At 56.4% G+C, this 19,490-nt stretch overlaps 3 protein-coding genes across 8 annotated transcripts; all 3 read right to left on the bottom strand.

Annotated features, from left to right (window-relative positions):
- Positions 1–104: 104 nt before the first annotated feature.
- Positions 105–9,784, bottom strand: B4GALT2 (beta-1,4-galactosyltransferase 2). 4 transcript variants are annotated; one of them, XM_086716754.1, is made up of 7 exons: positions 9,403–9,784; positions 7,525–7,880; positions 7,083–7,318; positions 4,083–4,273; positions 3,789–3,911; positions 3,573–3,677; positions 105–991 (listed from the first exon to the last, which is right to left on the bottom strand). In XM_086716754.1, the coding sequence occupies exons 2-7, from the start codon at positions 7,826–7,828 to the stop codon at positions 841–843; spliced, it is 1,110 nt and encodes a 369-aa protein (XP_086572880.1). In that variant the 5' UTR covers positions 7,829–7,880; positions 9,403–9,784; the 3' UTR covers positions 105–840. The 4 variants fall into 4 exon arrangements, with proteins under 4 accessions (XP_086572880.1, XP_086572878.1, XP_025767887.1 ...); XM_086716752.1 differs by having other exon boundaries at positions 9,509–9,646; XM_025912102.2 differs by lacking the exon at positions 9,403–9,784 and adding an exon at positions 8,954–9,171.
- An 895-nt stretch (positions 9,785–10,679) lies between these two features.
- On the bottom strand, positions 10,680–14,054 carry ATP6V0B (ATPase H+ transporting V0 subunit b). Of its 2 annotated transcripts, XM_025926556.2 has the most exons (8): positions 13,873–14,054; positions 13,059–13,107; positions 12,743–12,826; positions 12,538–12,615; positions 12,261–12,330; positions 12,088–12,139; positions 11,681–11,871; positions 10,680–10,976 (listed from the first exon to the last, which is right to left on the bottom strand). In XM_025926556.2, the coding sequence occupies exons 1-8, from the start codon at positions 13,937–13,939 to the stop codon at positions 10,950–10,952; spliced, it is 618 nt and encodes a 205-aa protein (XP_025782341.2). In that variant the 5' UTR covers positions 13,940–14,054; the 3' UTR covers positions 10,680–10,949. The 2 variants fall into 2 exon arrangements, with proteins under 2 accessions (XP_025782341.2, XP_086572883.1); XM_086716757.1 differs by lacking the exon at positions 13,059–13,107 and having other exon boundaries at positions 13,873–14,046.
- Positions 14,055–16,702: 2,648 nt separating this feature from the next.
- Positions 16,703–19,412, bottom strand: DPH2 (diphthamide biosynthesis 2). Of its 2 annotated transcripts, XM_025935389.2 has the most exons (6): positions 19,042–19,412; positions 18,716–18,828; positions 18,237–18,460; positions 17,375–18,058; positions 17,118–17,294; positions 16,703–17,036 (listed from the first exon to the last, which is right to left on the bottom strand). In XM_025935389.2, the coding sequence occupies exons 1-6, from the start codon at positions 19,186–19,188 to the stop codon at positions 16,912–16,914; spliced, it is 1,470 nt and encodes a 489-aa protein (XP_025791174.2). In that variant the 5' UTR covers positions 19,189–19,412; the 3' UTR covers positions 16,703–16,911. The 2 variants fall into 2 exon arrangements, with proteins under 2 accessions (XP_025791174.2, XP_086572866.1); XM_086716740.1 differs by lacking the exons at positions 18,237–18,460; positions 19,042–19,412.
- Positions 19,413–19,490: the final 78 nt, after the last annotated feature.

The following is a 19,490-nucleotide window of genomic DNA, read 5'->3' as shown; positions in this document are numbered from 1 at the left end:
CTGGGGAACCAGGACAGCCCGGGCCAGACAGAAGAATTGGGCCAGGTGCCCTCCCACAACACACAAAGGGACCTAGATCCCCAACCCCAAGCAGACAAAGGGGCTGCTCCATTCACGTTTTTTACTAAAGCACCCACACAAGTTTCTGTGCAATGTACAAACAACGAGCCGGCCCTGGGGCTACTGCCTTCTCTCCGAGACAGGGAGGCAAGAACCTGACTGACTGATCTAAGCCCCGCCTGCCCCGCATGCAAAGCCCAACCCCAAGATCCCGGGCAGCGACACAGCACCCCCTCTGGTCCCCTCCTGGGGCTGCTCCTCAGCAGGGGGCGCACCAGAGTTTGCCCCTACAATGTTGAATGAAAAAGGTTTCCCCTCCCCTGGGAGTACGGGGGATCCTCAGGTCTGAGAATTCCCCCTGGAAGCGACACTGCCCCCTAGTCATACCTCCCACTCTTCCAGGCCCTAGAGGGACTCAAGGGGGCAGAAACTGAGGCACAGAGAGGTGGAGTGACCTAGCCCAGGCCACTCGGTGAGGCAGTGCAGGGGCTGGCCCAACCCTGACGGTGAGGGAGGGCTGGGCTGGGGAGGAAGGGGCAGGAAGAAGGGTTGACCCCAGAGAGGGCCACACTTGAGGGGCTTGCCCAGGTTGGAAGTCCCCCAGAGTAGGTTCTGAAACTTCCAGGTGCAGCTGCAGGGGGGGCCTATTGAAGACCCTCCGGAAACAGAGCCCACAGTCTCAGTCCTGGGAGATCCCCCATAGAGCAACCACCAGCCAGGCTATATAGGTCAGTCCTCTGGCAGGCAATCCTTGGCACTGGGAGCCTTTGTCCATTAGTATCAGCCCCGAGGGGGCCATGATGGGGGCCGCCCAATGTCCACTGTGATATTGGTGAAGAGCGGTTGCCGAGACACCTCCAAGACCTGGTACCGCACTGACCCGATGCCATCCCGCTTCATGGTCAGCTTCGTGTTTTGAATCTTGGTAAACCTAGATAAGATGGAAGTGGGTCCAGATCAGGGTTACCCAGTAAACCCAGTAAACCCAGTATGAGATTTCTGGGCTAAGGCTCAAACCACCCTGGCTTCTTCCAGGGATGACTCCGTTCTCTCACCACCCCCCTCTGCCCGTCATCTGCTTGGAGCCCTTTTGCTCTGGCATCTGCCTTCAGAACAGAGATCTTAAACCCTTGAATCCAGAACTGTGACACCCTCACAAATCTCTCTCATCTCGGACTTTTCTTCCAAGCCTTAGACCCAGACATGGGTAACCCACAGGCACCTCAAATGTGATGTGTCTTGTGTCGGGTCATCATCTTCACTCCCCAAGCCCCTCTTCTCTGTGCTATCTTCCCTGTCCCTCACCACTTACTTACTGAGCAGTCCCCAAGTGCCAGGCTCTGCTCTAAGTACCAGAGACACAGCCATGAACAGGACAGTAAGGTTCTTCCTCTCGTGGCAAGTCTATTCCACTAGGGAAGACAGGTAACAGACAAGGAACACATCCGGGTGCTAAGGGAAACAGGAGAGGGAGACCAAGATGGCTGCCTTGGAAGGGGTGAACATGTGACACCACACTGACAGCAGGGGAAGAGCATTCGGGCAGAGGTAAGCATATCCTGACCCTAAACTGGGAATGAGAATTTGCACAGCAAGGGGTTAGAGCTTAATGGGCCAAGGGCTTAGGAATAGCATGGAGGCTAGAGCATGTAGAGGCGGGGCTATGTGAGTCAGAGGAAGCAGTTTTTTTATTCTGCGAGTGAGAAGACAGGGATTTTTAGCCCATTGGTGGGGTGGGGGGGGGGCAGAGGATGTGAACTGCAGAAGGGCAAGGGGAAACAGAGAAGCTGGTGAGAGGCCACTGCAGCAGTCCAGACAAAATGACAGAGGCGGTGGAGGGAGAGGTGGATGGGCTCAGATGTGTTTTGGGAATGGCACGGACACGACTTGCTGATGGTTTAGACATGCAGGGTGAGTGAAAGAAGAATCCAGGAGAACGGGATCTGAGGCAAAAGCAACTAGGTGGATGGAACCACCATCCAGAGTTCCTTAAGCCAGAAATGCTGTGCTGTCTTGCCACGTCCTCACCCAAGGCAGATATCACGAACTGATGATGACACCTAGGCCTGAAACAGGACCTAGGCTCCTGGCATGTGCTTCTAGAGCTCTGCTCCCACCCTCATCCCAACTGTTTGGACCTTTCCGGTCCTTCCGAGCTCGGCCTGGATCCCTCTCTGGAACCATCCCAACACCGAGCACTCTCCCTTGGATGCCCTGCAGCCCCTCTTCTCCCTCCCCCGCTCACCACGTCTGTTATCTAAACTGCTCTTTCATCAGCTCCCTGTGCCCTGTGCTTCATGCTCCTGCCAAATGTCAACCTTCCACTGGTGCTGCAACCGACCTCCCCACTCTTATATCCTGGGTTCAGAACAGAACAAGCCTACTGCTCCATCTGGGGGCACAGCAGGCGCACACCTATCACACCCCTGGGCCCGGCGGATTCCTCCAAGCCTGGTCGGCTCCCTTCCTGGCCCACCAGCAGCTCTGCCAGCCCTTCACCTTCTTCAAACTCAAAGGGTGATCCTTTCAAACGCAAATCTCATCCTGCCCATCCCCTGCTTAAAGCCCTTCTGTGACTCCCCAGTGCCCCTGGGACAAAAGTGAAACTCTCATCTTGGGATATGCGACCCCAAACACCCAGCACTGACCCCTCTACTGTCACTCCCAGCCTTCAGAGATTGTAATACCAGACTTTCAGATTCTCGGCATGTTCACATTTCAGACTCCTGCAAACGCTATTCCTTTCCAAACTGACCACCTCCACTAGCCTGGTGAAGATAGCACTGTGCCCAAGGCAGGTGTGTGACAAGTACCTATTGAATAAATAACCTTTCCAAGTTCCGAGTTTACCATCACCTCCTCCAGGAGGACTCCCACCATCACTCCCTCTTTCTGCCAGGACAGTACATGCCCTGAACCTTGTGCTACAACTGCCTGTCTCCTTCCCTGGAATGAACTTCACATGGGATGTCCAGCTGGGACTGGCTCTGGGCCCCCCTCCCACCAAGGTTAAAGCAGTGCCAGGAAGTGCCGGTCTACACTGCATGCGCCCTCAGGTGCTCCTCCCAGCCAGCACCAGACACCAAATATTGCCGCATCCTCGGAAACGGAGCAGCCCACTCCCGTCTCAGAGAGGCCAGCACTATCTTTCCGCGCCCTGCCCCACATCGCTCAGGCCACCTTTATTGGGTCCCCAGGCCCAGGAGCTGTGCCCGGCGCCTGCTATCTCTTGTCCCATCTGCTCTGGCACAAGGGAGGTCTGTGAGGACACCGACGGGAATGTAATCTACTCGGTGATGATTTGAGCCCTGCCTTTACATTCCTGTCACCTCTCGGAATTAGGAGGACAGAAGTCTGGAGTGAGGCTGAGCTGGGGGCTAGGGAACAGGAATCAGGGATGTGGGAGTCATCTCTAGGAATCGAGGGCCAGGGGCCTTGGGGAAACATCTGGGGATCAGTGGCGCTGGGGAGTCACTTCTAGGGAGTAAGGGATTAAGGGCACTTGGGGTCACCTCTGCGGGTTGGGCTCGTTATGCTTGTCCCGGTCGTGCTTGATCATGCGGTAGCGGCCTATGCGGATGTCTGGGCGCGAGATCTTCATCCCAGTCAGGGAGATCCTGGGGATGGGGACAGACGGGCTGGAGCAGGCACCAGGAAGGGCAAGGAGCCTCGCCCAGTCTGCGCTGCACCTTCTGCACCCGGTCTACTCCCGCCCCGCCCCTACTCACCGGTTGAAGATGTCGTCATCCTCGCCACCCCAGCCCCAGTACTCGTTGGGGAAGCCATTGATTCTCAGAAACTGGGCTTTACTCAGGCCCGACACACCTCCAAAGTACCCAGCATAAGGCAGCCTGTGGCATGGAAGGGCAGGTGTCAGTGAGAGGCCTGAGGGGATTCCAGAGGGAGGGCCAGAGATGGGGTGGGGGAGAGTGTGCCACAAGGGCCAGAAGCAAGGGGGTGCTGGGTGTGGTGCAGACAGTAGGGGTGGGGAGTCTGGGTCCAGTTGAGAAAGGAGCCCTCACCGGAAACCAAACTTGTCCATGGCAATGGCAAAGTGGCGGGGCTGGTCACCACAGCGGTACAGGTTTCGGTCATCCATGGGGACCAGGTCCACGTCACTGAAGATGAAGCAGTCATAGGTGGCATCCTCCTTCAGCGCCTCTAGGAAGCCCACGTTGAGCAGCTTGGCCCGATTGAAGGTGTCCTCACCATGCTGGGGTTGGCGCAGGGGAAAGGTCAGTTCTGGGCCTGTGACTGGCAGGCACCTGCCACTCTACCACTGTCCAGAAGTCCCCAGGGGCCTACTACTACCCCCTGCCCTCCGAGTGGATCCCCTAAGTCCAGCTTGTTGTCCTGGACCTGACTTCTAAGGCTTTCCATGACCTGGCTCCAGTCTCCTCTCTGGCTGTTGCCTTCAGACCCCATGGCCCAGCTGTACTATGTTCCTCAGCAGCCCCAGAACATGCCAGGCTTTACTGCCTCAAGGCCTCGGTGTTAGCTCTGGAATGCTCTCCTTCTCTGCTTATCAGGCTTATGTCTGGCAAGGCCTCTCTGATCAAACCTCCCCTCCTCAGCATAATTATTCATTCTTTCCTATGAGCCTCACTTATGCCAGTGTCTGGGTAAACTGTGATTCAGAGCTCTCATTTCACTCCTTTCACCCCTACATTCCAGCATGCCCTACAGCCCTGTCCTTGATGCCAGGCATCATCTTTGTGCTGGTGGGAACCTTAGAAAAGAGCAGCCCTGTATCCCTGCTGAGCACAGTCACAAAATGAGATGAACAATGAATGCCCCAAATGACCAGTGTCTAAGGTAAAGAAACAATGGGGACTGAGCCACTAAGTCTCAGCCACCTGCCCCCTCTGGCTCATCTGGATCCACATCCAACTCCCTGGGCAGCCTCTGGGACTGGGACAGGACCTGGCTAGATTCACTGGTCTCCCCAGCAAAATGACAAGCACAGGGTATACAGGCAGCCATGGCCCAGTGAGCCTGGGGGTCCCCTGAGAAATAGGGCTGCAGGGCCAGGCCTCCTTGAGGCTGGGTTCCTGGCCATGCAGGCCCAAGCTCCAAATTCTGGCCAGAGAGAGGAGGATCCCATGGAAGGAGGTGACCCCGAGCCCCTGTCCCAACTCATAAATTACAGACTGGAGCCAGACTGGAGAGGGTGGGCCCTGCTGGAAGAAGAAGAGGAATCCTGGCCCCTCCTTCCCACCAGCCAACCTGGGCCTGATGGGGTGGGAGCTGCTCCCCTAAACCACCTAGCCCCGCTTGCTCTCTTTCCTCCTGGCCCTTCACTTCTCTCCTACCAGCCCTCGCAGCAACTCTGTGTTTTCTCCTGGCTCATCGGCTCTCCTTTCTGACCTCTCTCACCAGCCAGGAGCCCTAGGTTTCTCCCACGCAGCTCATAAGCACGCTCAGTTTTACCCCATCTGAAAAATAAACCTCTCTCTAGCCACCGCCCTACCTTTGCCTTCCCTTCTCAGCAGAGTAGTTTTTTAAAGAGTTGTCTCCAATTGGCTATTTCCATTTTGTCAAATCTGATTCCTTCTTCAACCCACTGCAATCTGCTTCCGCCCCCACCATGCCCCTGAAATGGCTCTCGCTGGGCCCACCTTGTTGCTAAATCCACTGGACGCTTCTTAGTCCACATCCTCACTCCCCCGGCAATACTCACGTAGCCACCATGCTTCCTTCTGGACACTTATTCCTGGGCCTCTGGGACACCACACTCTCCAGGGGCTCCTTGAACATTTCTGGCCAACCTTCACAGCCTCTGTGGCACTGTCCCTTTCTCCACCCGTCCCTTACATACTGGTTTTCTCCTCTCGGGTCCCATGCTCCCTGGGCAGTTTGGATGTTGTTGGGTTTTAAGGACCATGTGCATGCTGGTGGCTCCCAGATCCCTCTCTGCACCTCAGGCCTCACTCCTGGTCCAACTGCCTCCTGAACATTCCTCTCATACTTCACCCAGACACTCAAACTCATCACATGCAAAAAAGAATTCAGAGTCATGTTCTCCCCCAGACTGGCCCAGCTCCTGTGCTCCCCTCTCACTCACAGGTGCAGCCAACCACCTGGCAAACAGCCAAGAAGAAACCCTGGAGATGCCCTGGCAGAGCAATCTTCCCAATAAGAAACGTACACACCACTCCCTGTTTAGAACCTTCCAGTGGTGCCCCATTACCTGGGGCTTAATTGCTTCACGTGCCTCCAGAGACCCTTCTGGATTTGGCCTCCACCAGTAACTCCAGCATCATCTTTGCTACCCACCCTACACGTTGGACTCCACACCTCAGCCAACAGTTCCCGAACACACGAGACCCATTCTCTCACTGGGGCCTGGGGCCTCCAGTCTGTCTGTTGGCTGATGCCTGTTCATCCCTCAGGGCTGGACAGGGCCTCTATGTGCTCCCACAGCGCCCTGCTCGAACTCATCTCACACCATCTTCCTGGAGTCTACAGAGATCCAAGTCCAAGTATGGGAGTCCCAAGTATGGGAAGGACCTGATCGCATCCTCCCCAGACCCCAGCAGCCAGCCCCAGCGAGGCCCATGGGAAGGCTTAGACACTAAGCGGAGTTCCCAGGCCTCTGCTATGGCCTTGGCCCTGATGCAGACTCCATTTCTCTTTCAGGGTCTAATTCTCCCCCTCCTGGGGCTCCTCCACATCTCCTACAGCCAGCAGACCCTACATTTCCACCTCCATGGGGCGGGGCCTATCAACCGTAGACAATGGGGCTCATCCCCACTGAGGCCATGCACACACCTGTCAGTGTGTGTGCCAACATTCGCATGCGCACACTCCTCTTCACACACACGCAAACCTTCCTGTGTGTGCATGGGCGTACACGTAGCCCCAGGCGTACATCCACGGCTCCACACGACCATAGGCAGACAAGAGCCCACGGATGCCCCCAACCCCACGGATGCCCCACAAGGCACGTGGGTCCCCACACCTACAGGTGCTTATGGGTTCCCTGGTGGCTGGTGCGCAGCCTGGGGCCACAGGAAGCACACCTGGTTGATGACGTAGACGCCATAGCGCAGCCGCTGTCGCCTCAGGATGGGGTGCAGATAGTGGAGCCAGTAGCGTAGGTGGTGCTCCCGGTGTCGAAAGGGGATGATGACTGCCACTGTCTGGGCGGGCGTGCAGTCAGGTGGCGTATAGCGGCCGCCCAGAAGCACGCCTGGGTTCTCCCTCTGCACCCGCTCCAGTGGCATGGGTGAGGTGAACTCAATCAGCAGTCGGCCCACTGCAGGCAGGACGGTAGCGGGAATCAGGCCTTCGTCAGAATCCAGGGACACCAGCCCTCTCCCGCAGCCCAGGGGCAAGGGAACCCCAGGAACAGCCCTCTCGCGACAGACCCGGAGCCCTAGCGCTCCCATGGGTCATTCCCCAAACCAAAATGGTCAGGTCTTCTGCCCACCCCAATAGGCAGGCCCCACCCTGCAGGCTCACCAAGACCAGGCGGTGAGTCAGGACAGGGAGGCAGGATGGGAGCCGTGGGGCCCGGCCGGGCACTGGGAGCCTCAGGGAGCCCCGAGCTGGGGGCAGTGGCGTTGGGCCGAGAGAAGTTGGTGCTGCTGCTGGCAGCTGGGTGGAGGGCACGGGCAGGGCCCCGAGCACTGAAGCGGCTGAAGAAGGCCAGGTGCTGGGCGTAGACGTCAAAGTAGAGGATGACGGCCACGAGAAAGTGCAGCAGGCAGAGAAGGAGCACAGCCTTGCACACGCGCTCCAGCGTCCCCCCCAGCAGTCTGCTCATCCCGCAGGCGGCCGCCGGCCCGCCCGATGGGCCCGGGCATCCGGCTGCCGGCCTGCACAGGGGGAAGAGAGAAACAGACCCAGAAGGTCAGGGCCCTGTGGGCAAGGCTACCCACCCCTCTCCCGCCCGCTGCTCACACTCACAGATCCACATCCTCACACTTACCTGCTCGTACCCTGTGATACTCACGGGCTCACATTCTACCTGCAAACAGATACACAGACACGGTCCCTGGCAACTCACTACTCACACATCCTCACACACCTGAGTACTAACCCACATAGGTGTACATTCGTTGTCCTTGCGGACACGCATACACACAAGCACAGCCTCATGCACTCTCACGCTCAGGTGCACGCCCTTACTTGACACACACCCCCATGTGTTCTCAGAAACATGGACACATGACTTCTAGTCACACTGGTTCATACCTCAACACGGAAACACGTTTATCTGCAGACCCATATGTGTACCTGCGCCCCCAGAGGACAACACCCCACAGGGTAGCATCCTCGTGGACTCGTGGTCTGGGGAAGGGAGACCATTTATTGAGTACCCACCATGCAAGGGGGCTTGGTACTCATGACGTCAGTCTTCCCAGAAGCATGGTGGGCAGTGGTTGGGTTGGATAGGTACCAGTGGCAAGTAGGCCAGGCCAACTAGGACCAGGCTGGCAAGTGGCCCTCAGCATCCAGGAGGCCCAAATACGAATGAGATGTTTATGGGCTCCCTTCCGTCCGGAGCACGAGGTCAAAATACAGGGTGGGGCATGAGACACCCCTCCTCTAAGACCTCAAGGATTGGGATGAACTTTCTGGCGCCTGCGCAGCACTGCTCGTGCTGATTCCCAGAAGGAACATATGGGCCCTGGAGGTGGGTCCAGCACCAGCAGGCAGGAAAGGGTCTGCCTGGGCCACAGCTCCAGCTGCGGTTCCAACAGAGCACCAACACTTCTGGCAATGCTTCAGGAAGCAGGCTGAGTCTCACAGATACCCAGCAGCACACAACCACAGATACCTGGAGTCCCAGCTAAAGTCACCTGCACTCAGGACACACAGAGAACTACATATAGAGTCACAGACACACCCCAGCGACAGTAACAGTAACGCAGAGTCACACACTCACAAACAAAGCCGCTGCTCCTCGATGTACACAGCCATGCATGCAGGCTCCCCGGCAGCTCAGACGCCCGGCCCCACGTGCAAACATTCCCACCCCTCCCTCCCGGGCAGGGGTTCTGGGTCAGGCTGGCGGCCAGGCTGCGAGGTGCGCTTGGGCGGGGCTGGAAGACAGAGCGGCCTGAACACGTGGCTCTCGGGACGGGGGAGGCAGCGAAGACCGGGTGGGTGTGGAGCCGGGGCGGGGGGTGGGGGGGGGCGTGGATGTGGGGCGGGGGCCGAGGCAAGGAGGAAACGTGAGTGGAGCGCCTCCCCGAGCCACGAGGCCGGGGCGAGCGAGGACAATAAGGGAGGCTGGCAGGGGGCGGGCAGAAGAGTCCGGGGGGAGCCGAGGGGGAGGGATGGGGGTGGGGTGGGGAAACGCCAGGCCGGGGTCTGACCGCCGGCGCCTCTCACCGGCTCCTGGGCGGGGATCGCGGGGCCGCGCTTGGGGCGCTCCTGGCGGGGCCGGGTCTGGAATGTCGGGGCCCTGGGCTGGGGGCCGCGCGCGCACCCCTCTCACCCGGCGCTCGGGGCTCAGCAGGGGGTGCCGCTCCTGCTCGGGCTGGGTTCCCGGCTCCCGCGGCTGCGGACGGCTCCGTCCCCCATGGCCCGGCCCCGCCGCCTCCCGCCGCCCGGTCAGCGGCCCCTGCGGCCCCCGGGCCGCCTCCCGCCGCCGCCGCGGGCCATGGAGCCGAGCCGCCCCGGGGGGCAGGGCGGGGCCGGGCGGCCGGGCAGACCCACGGACCCGAGGACCGATGGACCACAGCGCCGCCGCCTCCCTCCCGCGCTACGGCGCCTCGGAGGGGCAGGCCCGGCCGGCGCGCCCGCGCGCGCGCCCTCGCGGCCCCCGCCTCCAGCGCGCCCGCACCCGCCGCGCGCCTCCGCCACCCGCCCCTCCCGCCGGCGGCCAAGCGCGGCGGAGCGAGGGGCCGGGGGTGGCGAGGGACCGGAGAGGGGCGGACATCGGTAAGGTCACTCCAGAGGTTGGATTCGGGGCCTGGATGGGGCGGTGTGGGTGGGTCAAACCCATTTCGGGGTGGGTGTGGGCTGGAGCTCGAACTCCGCCGAAGAAGGGGGCCTGGAAGTTAGGCGACACAAACAGGGAGGTTAGGGATTTGTCAATTCATCGATAGGAACAGGATTAAAGGCCGCCAGCTGGGCAGGACCCTTAAAGGCGAGGACAGACGTGTGTGGCAGGGGCTTCTAGGGTAACAGGAGGTTGGTTAAGAGACTGCACGGAAGTGGGAGGAACTGGACAGGGCCCTGGGAACAAGGATTCAAATTTATTACTGGCAGGGGATGGCACTGGGATAGGCAGAGGCAAATGAATGGGCTCCAAGCTCCAGAGGGGTAGAGGGTGATGGATGCCGGAGGGTAGAGCCAGGTAAGCAGATGGCTCATCTGGGCTTAGACAAAACCTTGAAGACATGGGACTAAGGACAGACCCTTCCCCTGCACAATCACCTGGGTCCATATCCCCAGACTCCCTTGTTCCTTTCAATAAGGATGTTCAGGGCTAGAGTCCTTAGCCCAGCACCATACCTCCCCACCCAGGAACTAGTTCTGTCCAGAGTACAGACTGTGTATGAACCAGAAAAGTGCCAAGAGGCTGACATTAGGTTGAGGCCTACAGGCCCGTTTACCCTCCCTCCCTGAAAGAAAGTAGCAAAGGAAGGCAACAGAGGCGGCACTGACCCAGACAAATACCACGTTTATTTCACAAACACCGGGAAAATGGGTTAGGGGTGGAGGTGGGACACAGGTGCACAGCTGCACACGGTCATCAGTGACCCACTTCCCACACTGAGGCTCCAGCCAGGCAGTGCTTCCGAGTTGACAAGTGATTGCAGGGAGGGCTCTTGAACACAAGCCCCCTGAAAGGCCAAGGATGACAGCTCCAGCTGTCCCAGGAAAACCACAAATAAATAAGAGTGGGACACAGCCCCACCCATACAGATCATCTAGTCACCCATCTTCACTCTCGAGGTCTGCAAAAGAAGAACAGGAGAAATCAGACAGAGGCAGAGCAATAGATAAAACAGTGACAAATGACAGATCAGGCCTAGCAAACCCATGGCAGGATGGACAGACCACAACAGATGGATGACTAGACCAGGATGGGCATGCTGTGACAAACACAGATGAACAAGGACATTCAGACAACCACAGAGTTAGGCGTGGGACAGAGAGATGGAGAGAAGTGGCATATGGACAGGACCAGTCACCAAGAGTCAACCCAGCTAAGCACTCAGTCACATTCAGACCATCAGGCTGATCCTTAGCCACGCTTACACATTGTCAAAGACAAGATGCACAGAATTCAGACATGCTGTCCTACTGACATCATACATACACACAAGACCTGAGAAACATAGTCAAACACACCAAGACAGACTGACACACAGCCAAGATCCCAACCCAGTCTAGACTACAAATAAACAGACAAAAAAATAACAGAACAGAAACACTCAATGAAAGACAAAGACACAAAGCAGCAGGGAAATAAACATTACAGTTATCAATGATACCAGATTAGAAAGCTTCAAACAGAGAAACCAAAAAATGGGAATGAAATGGGGGGAGCTATTCAGGGGTTCTATGGTTATAGAGGGAAAGGGAGCACCGTGGCTCCTCTGGAAGAATGAGTCTGGATTGGGGACAAGGACACAGGTTCCCCCAGGGGATTCATCACCTGAAGGATTGCAACAATGACCCCAAAGAGGCCAATGGCACTGCCAAAGATCTCCACGATGAGAATCTTTACAAAGAGGCTGGGGTTCTGTGCATCAGCCAGGGCAGCTCCACTGCCCACGATGCCCACGCAGACTCCACAGAAGAGATTAGACAGGCCCACTGTGAGGCCTGCCCCAAACATGGAGTAGCCTGGGGGGATGGAAAGAGAGTATTGAGGCCAAGCCAGGCACAAGGGGAGAGGAAGACAAGGGCCCAAGATGGACTAATGGGGCCAGTCACCACCCCCAACTCGGCAAAGCAGGCCAAACAAAGTGAGAGACTATCGAAATAAGTCTAAGCTGGGCCATGGAAGGGGGGGAAACAGACATGAAGCCCCAGCTTGTTTTCCTTCACACATCCACCTACCTGCATGGTAGTTTCGATGTCCAATGGCCTGGGGGTCAGTGGCACTGAAAGGCTGTGGGAGACAGAAAAGTAATCCGAAACCACTCCTTATGCCACTCCCCCTCCCTCAATATCACTAAGCATTGTACCCAACACACTGGAATAGATGCCCACCCTACCCTGGTTCTCCATACCTCAGCCATGTTGCTAATCACAATTGCCATGATGATGCCATAGATGGCCACAGCCTCACAGAAGATGATGCTGGTAGTGGTAGTGGTGGGCATGGGGATGGAGAGGAGAAAGATTAGAAAGAAACCAACCTTTGTCCCCAGAGAGTCCCCAGCCACCATTTCCCCCACTGATACCCCACCCCATTGGGGGCTGGTCAGGAGCAGCATGTCAGGTCAAACAAATATGCAGCTCACAATGCAGCTGGTTCTGACAACCATCCAAAGGCCCTACACTTACCTGACCAGGTTCTTGGTCTTGATCCTGGGGGCCTTCACCCCTCCCCCAATGATAGAAGAGCCAGTAATATAGATGCCCCTGGTAGAAGGATAAGAAACTGATGAGCAGAGCCCAAGCTTGTCACTGACCCCAGGATGACTAAGGACCCAATGACCACCTGCTATGACTCAGCCCCTCCCCCCAGTCCCACCACCCCAACACTCACCATGCTGCCCCAACCACAGACAGGGAGATAGCCAGACCAATGCCCAAGTTTGACCACATGAAGGGGGAAGTCTCAGTCAGGAACCTGGTGTGGAAACAGGGAGGAAAGCAATTTCAGCCCCAGTGAAGAAGTGGGCACGAAATCCAGCCCCCAACCCCCCAAACCCCCCGGTCCTAGATGTTGGGACAAAACATTTCATATCTCCCAAAGGTCCATATCGCAGGTAGCTGGGGATGGGGTGGAGTAGAGGCCTTAGGTCAGAGACGAAAGGCTGCAGAAAAGCTCCTAGGGGAATCCTCTCCCTGCCCTCCCTTACCATGCCACATCAAAGCGGAAACCCAAGTCAAAAATGGTGTAGCAGATTCCTGCAGCAGTGAGAGAAAAAAAAAGGGGGGGGGGGTGGTTAGAGACGGCTCTCCAAAGAGAAGCTTCTCAACTTAGACAAGAAATTGCTGCCCGGCTGATGTGCCATCTCCTCGAAGGTCTGCCTACACCTAGGTCAAGGGAGAGTCCTCAAGCTGGCTTTCGTGTCAAAGCGCGGCTATCTATTCAAATCCCTCTGCTCAGGCCTCCATTTTCTGCCACTCCCTCAGTACCATATGCCCCCGCCCGGTGACTCCTCCTCCCAGACCAAGTCCCTCCACCGGCAGCTACTGGCAGACCTGGACACTCTGAGAAAAGAAGGGAGCAGAAGCTCTGGCCGAGAACACCAGATTCCACCAGCCCAGTCTGAGCCGCTGTTTACCCAACAAGCTGTGGGTGGGGGAGGGCAAAACGACCGGGAAAAGAGGAACTGGAACAGTCGGCTCGTGACCCAAGCAGGCCCATCAGGAGCAAGCGAGGGGCGGCAGCAGTGAGACGGGGGGAGGAGGTGGTAGTGACCGAGAGGGACCGGGGCTGCTCTCGCGGCCCCTACCTCCCACCGCCCGCGCCCCTCCTTCAAGGAGCTGGTGATCTGGCTCTCCTCTGTCAGGGTCAGAAGCCCCAACAGGCATGAGGCAAGTCCTCGAGCCTCAGGCACAGGGCCAGCATAGGGGCCCAGCATTCCCGGGACTCCACTTCTCCCTCTGGGCTCTAACCCCACCAGCTCGGACTGGATGTCGGCCCCGCCCGCCAGGGCCCGGCCTCACCCACGACGAGCATGCAGGCCCAAAAGGCCACGAAGACCCCGGAGTAGAGCAGCGCTAGCCCCGTCATGGCGGCAACGACGGCGGGGCTCGGGTCCGTGGGGCCACAGCTAAACCCGCGTCCCTGCGTCCACCGTCCGCCCCGCAGTCTGTCCGCCCGCCCCGCAGCGTCACCTGACTTATCCACGTGACGCGCCCGCACCACGTGACCCCGCGCCGCGTCGCCTCCAGTCTAGAACTTGGCGACGCCGGAACTGCAAGCGCTGAGGATTGTGGTTGTTGTAGTCTTGCGCTTCGGAAGAGGCTCTAGCGTCATTAGTACCTCGACCTCTAGGTGGTCCCTGTCGCGTCTCTCCAAATCTGCGCCTCCTCAGCTCTGACATTCAGTCCCAGATCGGCCCACCAGCCCTCCAATACACCGGAGCCTGCTCTTGAGCCTCTCTAGCTTATCCTCCAAGCCATTGCTTGGATCCCCTGGGCCCCCTCCATTGTCGTCCTACCCAGTTCCGTGAGAGTGTCATGCTTTCTCACCTTGCTCATGCTTTCTTCTGCCTGGAGCACTCTTCTTCGTGCTCATCCCGTTGCCCAGCTAACACCTACTGGTCCCCGGAAAGCCCTGTCAGGAAGCCTTCCCTAACCCAGAGGCAGGGTGATAACCTGCTCTGGGCTTCCCGGTTGCCCTGGTGATCCTTCAGATCATGTCACTCAGTTCATGTCATGAAACTTCAGATCATGTCACTCTTTGGTTTAAAATGCCATTTCACTTGGAATAAAAGCCACAGTCCTTATAATGGCCCACTAGGCCTCTCCCAGTGCGGCTTCCCATGCCCCTTACCTGACTTCATCTAATATTCTTCCACTAACTGCACTGGCCTCCTTGCTTTTCCTTGGACATACCAGCCATACCCCCAGTACATCACCCTTGCACTTGTTCTCTCTGTTCTACTTATCCACGTGGCCCACTCCATAACTTCCTTTTGGTCTTTGTCACATTCTTCAAAAGGCCTTCCCTAACTATCTTGTTGAATATTGCAACCCACTCTTCCTTACACTCCTTCCCAGCTTTATAGTTCCCCATAGTACTTATCACCATCTGGCATGCCAATTACTTTATTTTGTTCATCTCTTCCCTCCCCCCCCCCCCCCCCCGCCCCATGAGAATGTAAGCAGTATGAAAGGGTTTTTGAGCTTACTGCTGTATTCCCAATGCCTAGCACACTCCATAATTATTTGTAGAATACACGATTGGTGCCCACCTTGTCTATTGCCATGGTCCTTTTACAGATCTGCCTCTACCAGTAGACCAGGCACTCCCTGAGAGCAAGGACCTCATCTCCCTGTTCACCTGCTTCTTTAACTAACTTTGGACAATGCCAGCATGCCACGCTTCTCTGCAAATGTGGGGAATGAAGAACTGCCCACAGGGGCTTCCCTCCTTATAGACGGTACTGTTTCACTGTGTGGCAATTGCTTACTTAACTGCCTCTCTTCCCAATTCCACTATGAGGACAGGAATCCAGTCAAATACAATTCAGACCTTCAGGACCTGTAGTGTTTGACAAATAAAAATAAACAGGAGAAAAATTATCTAGTTTATTCAAGTTTCTGTGATTTCCCGGAGAAACAATTTAGTCATTGTAGACCAGCACTGTCCAAAAGAACTTCCTGCAATAATGGAAATGTCCTGTAGCTGCACTGTCCTCTCATGTGACTAAATAAGCACCGAAATGTACTTGTTTTTATATAATATTCTATTTTTTTAATGTTTATTCATTTTTGACAGAGACACAGCACAAATTGGGGAGAGGCAGAGAGAGATGGAGACACAAAATGTGCAGCCTCCAGGCTCTGAGCTGTCAGCACAGAGCCTGACATGGGGCTCAAACCCACAAGCCGTGAGATCACGACCTAAGCCAAAGTCAGACACCTAGCCGACTGAGCCACCCAGGTGCCCCTATATAATGTTTTATAATATGCTTGTTATAAATAAATAAAAACTGCATTTTTATTTATTTTACTTACTTTTATTTTTATTTTTTTAATTTGTTTTTTTTTAAGGTTTATTTATTTTTGAGAGAGAGAGAGGGAGTCAGAGCATGAGTCAGGGAGGGGCAGACACAGACACACAGAATCTGAAATAGGCTCCAGGCTCTGAGCTGTCAGCACAGAGCCCCATGTGGGGCTCGAACCCATGAACTGTGAGATCATGACTTGAGCTGAAGCAGGATGCTTAACTGACTAAGCCACCCCGGTGCCCCTATTTATTTTACTTAGCTTTAAAGTTTATTTTTAGTAATCTCTACATTCAACACAAGGCTCGAACTCACAACCCTGAGAGATCAAGAGTCTCATGCTCTTCTGACTGAGCCAGCCAGGCACCCTAAGAAACTGAGTTTTTAATTTTAACTAGTTTAAGTTCATGTTTAAATAGCCATACGTGTCTAGCGGTTGCTTTATTGGACAACACAGGTCTAGACCAGTGGTTCTCAGCGAGGGACAGTTTTGCCCCACAGGAGACATTTGTCAATGTCTGGAGGCATTTTTGGTTATCACAATTGAATAAGGGTATGTTAGGGGCATCCAGTGGGCAGAAGCCAGAGATAGTGCTAAACATCCTATAACGTAAGGATAGCCCCTCACAGCAACGAATTATCTGACCCAAATTTGTCAATAGTACCAAAGTTGAGAAATCCTGGTCTAGACCACCTGGATCCTTTGACAAGGGTAGAACCTCAATTGCACACCAGAAACTGGGACTGGCCAGAGGTCCTGGACTGTTCCCAGGAGGACAGATGGACCCATAAGACTTCAGGAAACCCCAAGTCAGTCCCCATCAGTTCAAAAGACATTTATTAAACTGCTATATGCTAAGCCTCATGCCAGTGCCACAACAGGACAGAGCTGGGTCCCCTTCTTCAGTGAGGGGCTGTCTGTCCTTCCCTGCATCAAGGATCCAAGCAGAGAAGTGGGGTTGATGCAGGGAGTATTAAAGGTCTTTGCAGCAATTCTTCAGCCCATCTGTGTCTCTGGCCCCACATGGTATCAGCTGCCTCCTTCATCCTCATAGGCGATGGCAATCCCTCGTCTTCCACTCACAGCTCCTGTCGCCGGTGTCTGACCCAGACGGGGTTGCAGCCCCTGCCAGCTCCGGGAACTAAGGAATGAAGCTGCAGAGAGAGGGGACTGAGGCCAAGTGGGCTGAATTTGGGGAAAGAGTTCAGCTGGGAGCAGAGACTTGGCACACTTACCTGCAGGGCTGCTCTCAGCCAGCTCCAGCTGGGGCCGCAAGGTCAGGGCCAAGCATCCAGGATCATTTGATGGCTTCCAGGCAGGTGGGGGTCGGAGTTCCCCAGTAATGAGTGACACATCTGGGGTGTCCCACAGTTCTGAGTCAGGTGGTGGGAGGGGCACGTGGAAGGGAGAGCCTGGAGGGAGAAAGAGGATCCATACCGGCCCAATTCCATGCCCCAAGTGGTTCCAGCTCAGGCAGTACCCCACCACTCACCAGGCAATAAATCCGCGTAATGTGTGAGGTAGGGAGCCAAGCCTGAAGGTGGCCAGGCAGGGTTGCAGGCAGCCTCCAGCTCACATGGTGCCAATACAGGCCGGAAGAAGCCACCAGAAGGCTGTGGAGCTAGAGCACCAAGAGGGCAGGCCAATAGCACAAAGACATCCATTTCAGGAAAGTTGGCAAGCTTGGGAGGTGTGGGCCGCCCCAGGGCCAACACATAGCTACGCTTGCCTGCAGCCTGAGCCAGGTTCCGCAAGTGTGACAATGCTTCACGGTGTCGGGCTACACCCAAAGTACCTGCCAACAGCCCCACCACCCGGGCATCTCTGGCCCTCTCTACCAGGTAGTGTCTACGTGCCCTTAGCCGTCCAGCCCGGACACCTTCATCCTGAGTCTGCCCTGTGTCCGGGCAGCAGGTGAAGAACGGCTGCCCTGGTGCCCAGCCCAAGAGCAACCGGCTCAGGTCTGGGTCAAGGTCAAGGTCAGTGCTGGCTTCAGAGCCCCCCACATAAAAGGCACCATATTCTTCCAGACACCTCCCGGGAGCCAGGGGAAAGCGACGCCCAAAACGCTCCAGGGGCTCAGGTTCTGGACTGCAGGAACCCAATGGCAAGGGAAGAGCTGGGCTGGAGACAAGCAGGTCCAGGTACCGTGGGCGCAGGAGAGTGGCCAAGGCCTCTGGAAGAAAGGGGTGGTGTCAGGAACCCCTTCATCCCCAAAAGGCTGAATGTGACCCAAAAGCAAAGAATGGGATCAAGCCCATATCGAGAGCTCTACAGGAATGTACTGAAATGGGGCTATCAAGGCACTAAGCAGTTGGTCCACCCTTCCTGCATGCACAGGCAAAAACGCTCACCCAGGGCATGGGCACAGGCTGGCTCACTTAGCAGCACCACAGGCGCTTTGGGGTCTGGGTTCTGGGCCTCAAAGGCCTTGGCGCAGAGCTCCAACTGCACAGAACGTTGACCAAGGACGAAGGCCACAGGCAGTGGGCGAGCTGGAGGGCTTAAGCAGGCAGGGCCAAAATGTACAAGGGCCTGAGCTCCAGCTTGCTCAGCACCCAGTACATCCACACAGCAGCTGCAGGAAAGATACCATTAGTGAGAAGAGTTCTCATCAGGAAAAGCTGTCTTTCATGGGAAATGTGGTCATTGAAGAAAATAATGTTATGAAAAGAAGACACTGTCATTGAGGGGAGGAAGTATCAGGAGAGGAGGAATCATCATCAAGGGAAAACATAGCCGCTGGGGGCAGACACTGTCCTAGGGGGAAAACACCATGAGCCCTGCATCAGTAGACCTACACCACCCTCAATCTTCAAGCTCAAATTCACACCTGCCGTAAGCTGTGTCGCCCAGAATGAACATCTTCGACCCTGTGGTCTCCTCCAGTCGTGCAGCCACGGGCCCAGCATCTCCCAATAGCTGGTCAGGGAACTGCAAGGCCACCTGTAAGCATAAGCCATGGAGTCATGAACAACCTCTCCTCCACCGAGAGCCTCTTAAAGAAAACCTTCCAAGAGTCCCTACCGGACCTTCAAAGCCCCTCCTCCCAGAGAAGCAACTCCTCCCGCACCTCCATCCTCACAAAATTACACCAAGATCCCGATCTTCTGGGCGACCCATCCAGAGGTGAGCCACCCCTCCCCAATCTGCCCTCACCCGCTGACACTCTAGGTCGCGGACAAATCCAGCGACTCGCTCCAGCTCGTACACGCGGTCCAGGTCCGCGAGAGGAGTGAGCACTCCGGCAGCGCCCGCCTCTCGCTGCAGCGCTGCCTCCGCGGGGCTGCTGAAGGTAGACTCCATGAGGTACGGCTTGGGTGGCAGAAAGCAGCAGGAACCTCCCTCGGTCAGCCTCAGGCCCCGCGTCCTCAAAAGCAGCCCCCAAACAGTCAGAGTCACTTGGTGGGGGCGGTGGGGCTGGGAAGTCAGTGCGCAGCCCTTGAACCATCCCTCCACCCCTCCAAATTCACGTTTCTCCGTTACACCACTACACACGGACCAACGAGGGAATTACTTCCGGGTTTTTGAGGCGGGGCTGGTGGTAGTTTTACCAATCAAACTAGCACGGCTCCCGCCCTCCAATCCTCGCTAGGCCGCCCACAGAG

Source organism: Puma concolor, chromosome C1 (genome assembly GCF_028749965.1).
Source record: "Puma concolor isolate L17-30 chromosome C1, mPumCon1.1.hap2, whole genome shotgun sequence".
Classification (NCBI taxonomy): Eukaryota; Metazoa; Chordata; class Mammalia; order Carnivora; family Felidae; genus Puma; species Puma concolor.
Note: the sequence above shows the minus strand (reverse complement) of the source record. Positions and strands in the feature narration are given on the sequence as shown.

What these genes read in the sequence shown, in the direction of transcription:
- B4GALT2 (XM_025912102.2), bottom strand. Translation starts at nt 8,988, where the DNA reads ATGGCTGTGTACATCGAGGAGCAGCGGCTTTGTTT. An exon ending in GCGTCTACGTCATCAACCAG is followed by an intron (nt 4,274 to 7,082) that starts GTGTGCTTCCTG and finishes CGCCAACCCCAG; the next exon opens with CATGGTGAGGACACCTTCAA. An exon ending in ATGGACAAGTTTGGTTTCCG is followed by an intron (nt 3,912 to 4,082) that starts GTGAGGGCTCCT and finishes TCCATGCCACAG; the next exon opens with GCTGCCTTATGCTGGGTACT.
- ATP6V0B (XM_025926556.2), bottom strand. Translation starts at nt 13,939, where the DNA reads ATGACGGGGCTAGCGCTGCTCTACTCCGGGGTCTTCGTGGCCTTTTGG. An exon ending in TGATTAGCAACATGGCTGAG is followed by an intron (nt 12,140 to 12,260) that starts GTATGGAGAACC and finishes TGTCTCCCACAG; the next exon opens with CCTTTCAGTGCCACTGACCC. An exon ending in ACATCGAAACTACCATGCAG is followed by an intron (nt 11,872 to 12,087) that starts GTAGGTGGATGT and finishes CCATCCCCCCAG; the next exon opens with GCTACTCCATGTTTGGGGCA.
- DPH2 (XM_025935389.2), bottom strand. Translation starts at nt 19,188, where the DNA reads ATGGAGTCTACCTTCAGCAGCCCCGCGGAGGCAGCGCTGCAGCGAGAG. An exon ending in GGCGACACAGCTTACGGCAG is followed by an intron (nt 18,461 to 18,715) that starts GTGTGAATTTGA and finishes TCTTTCCTGCAG; the next exon opens with CTGCTGTGTGGATGTACTGG. An exon ending in AGCCTGTGCCCATGCCCTGG is followed by an intron (nt 18,059 to 18,236) that starts GTGAGCGTTTTT and finishes CCTTTCTTCCAG; the next exon opens with AGGCCTTGGCCACTCTCCTG.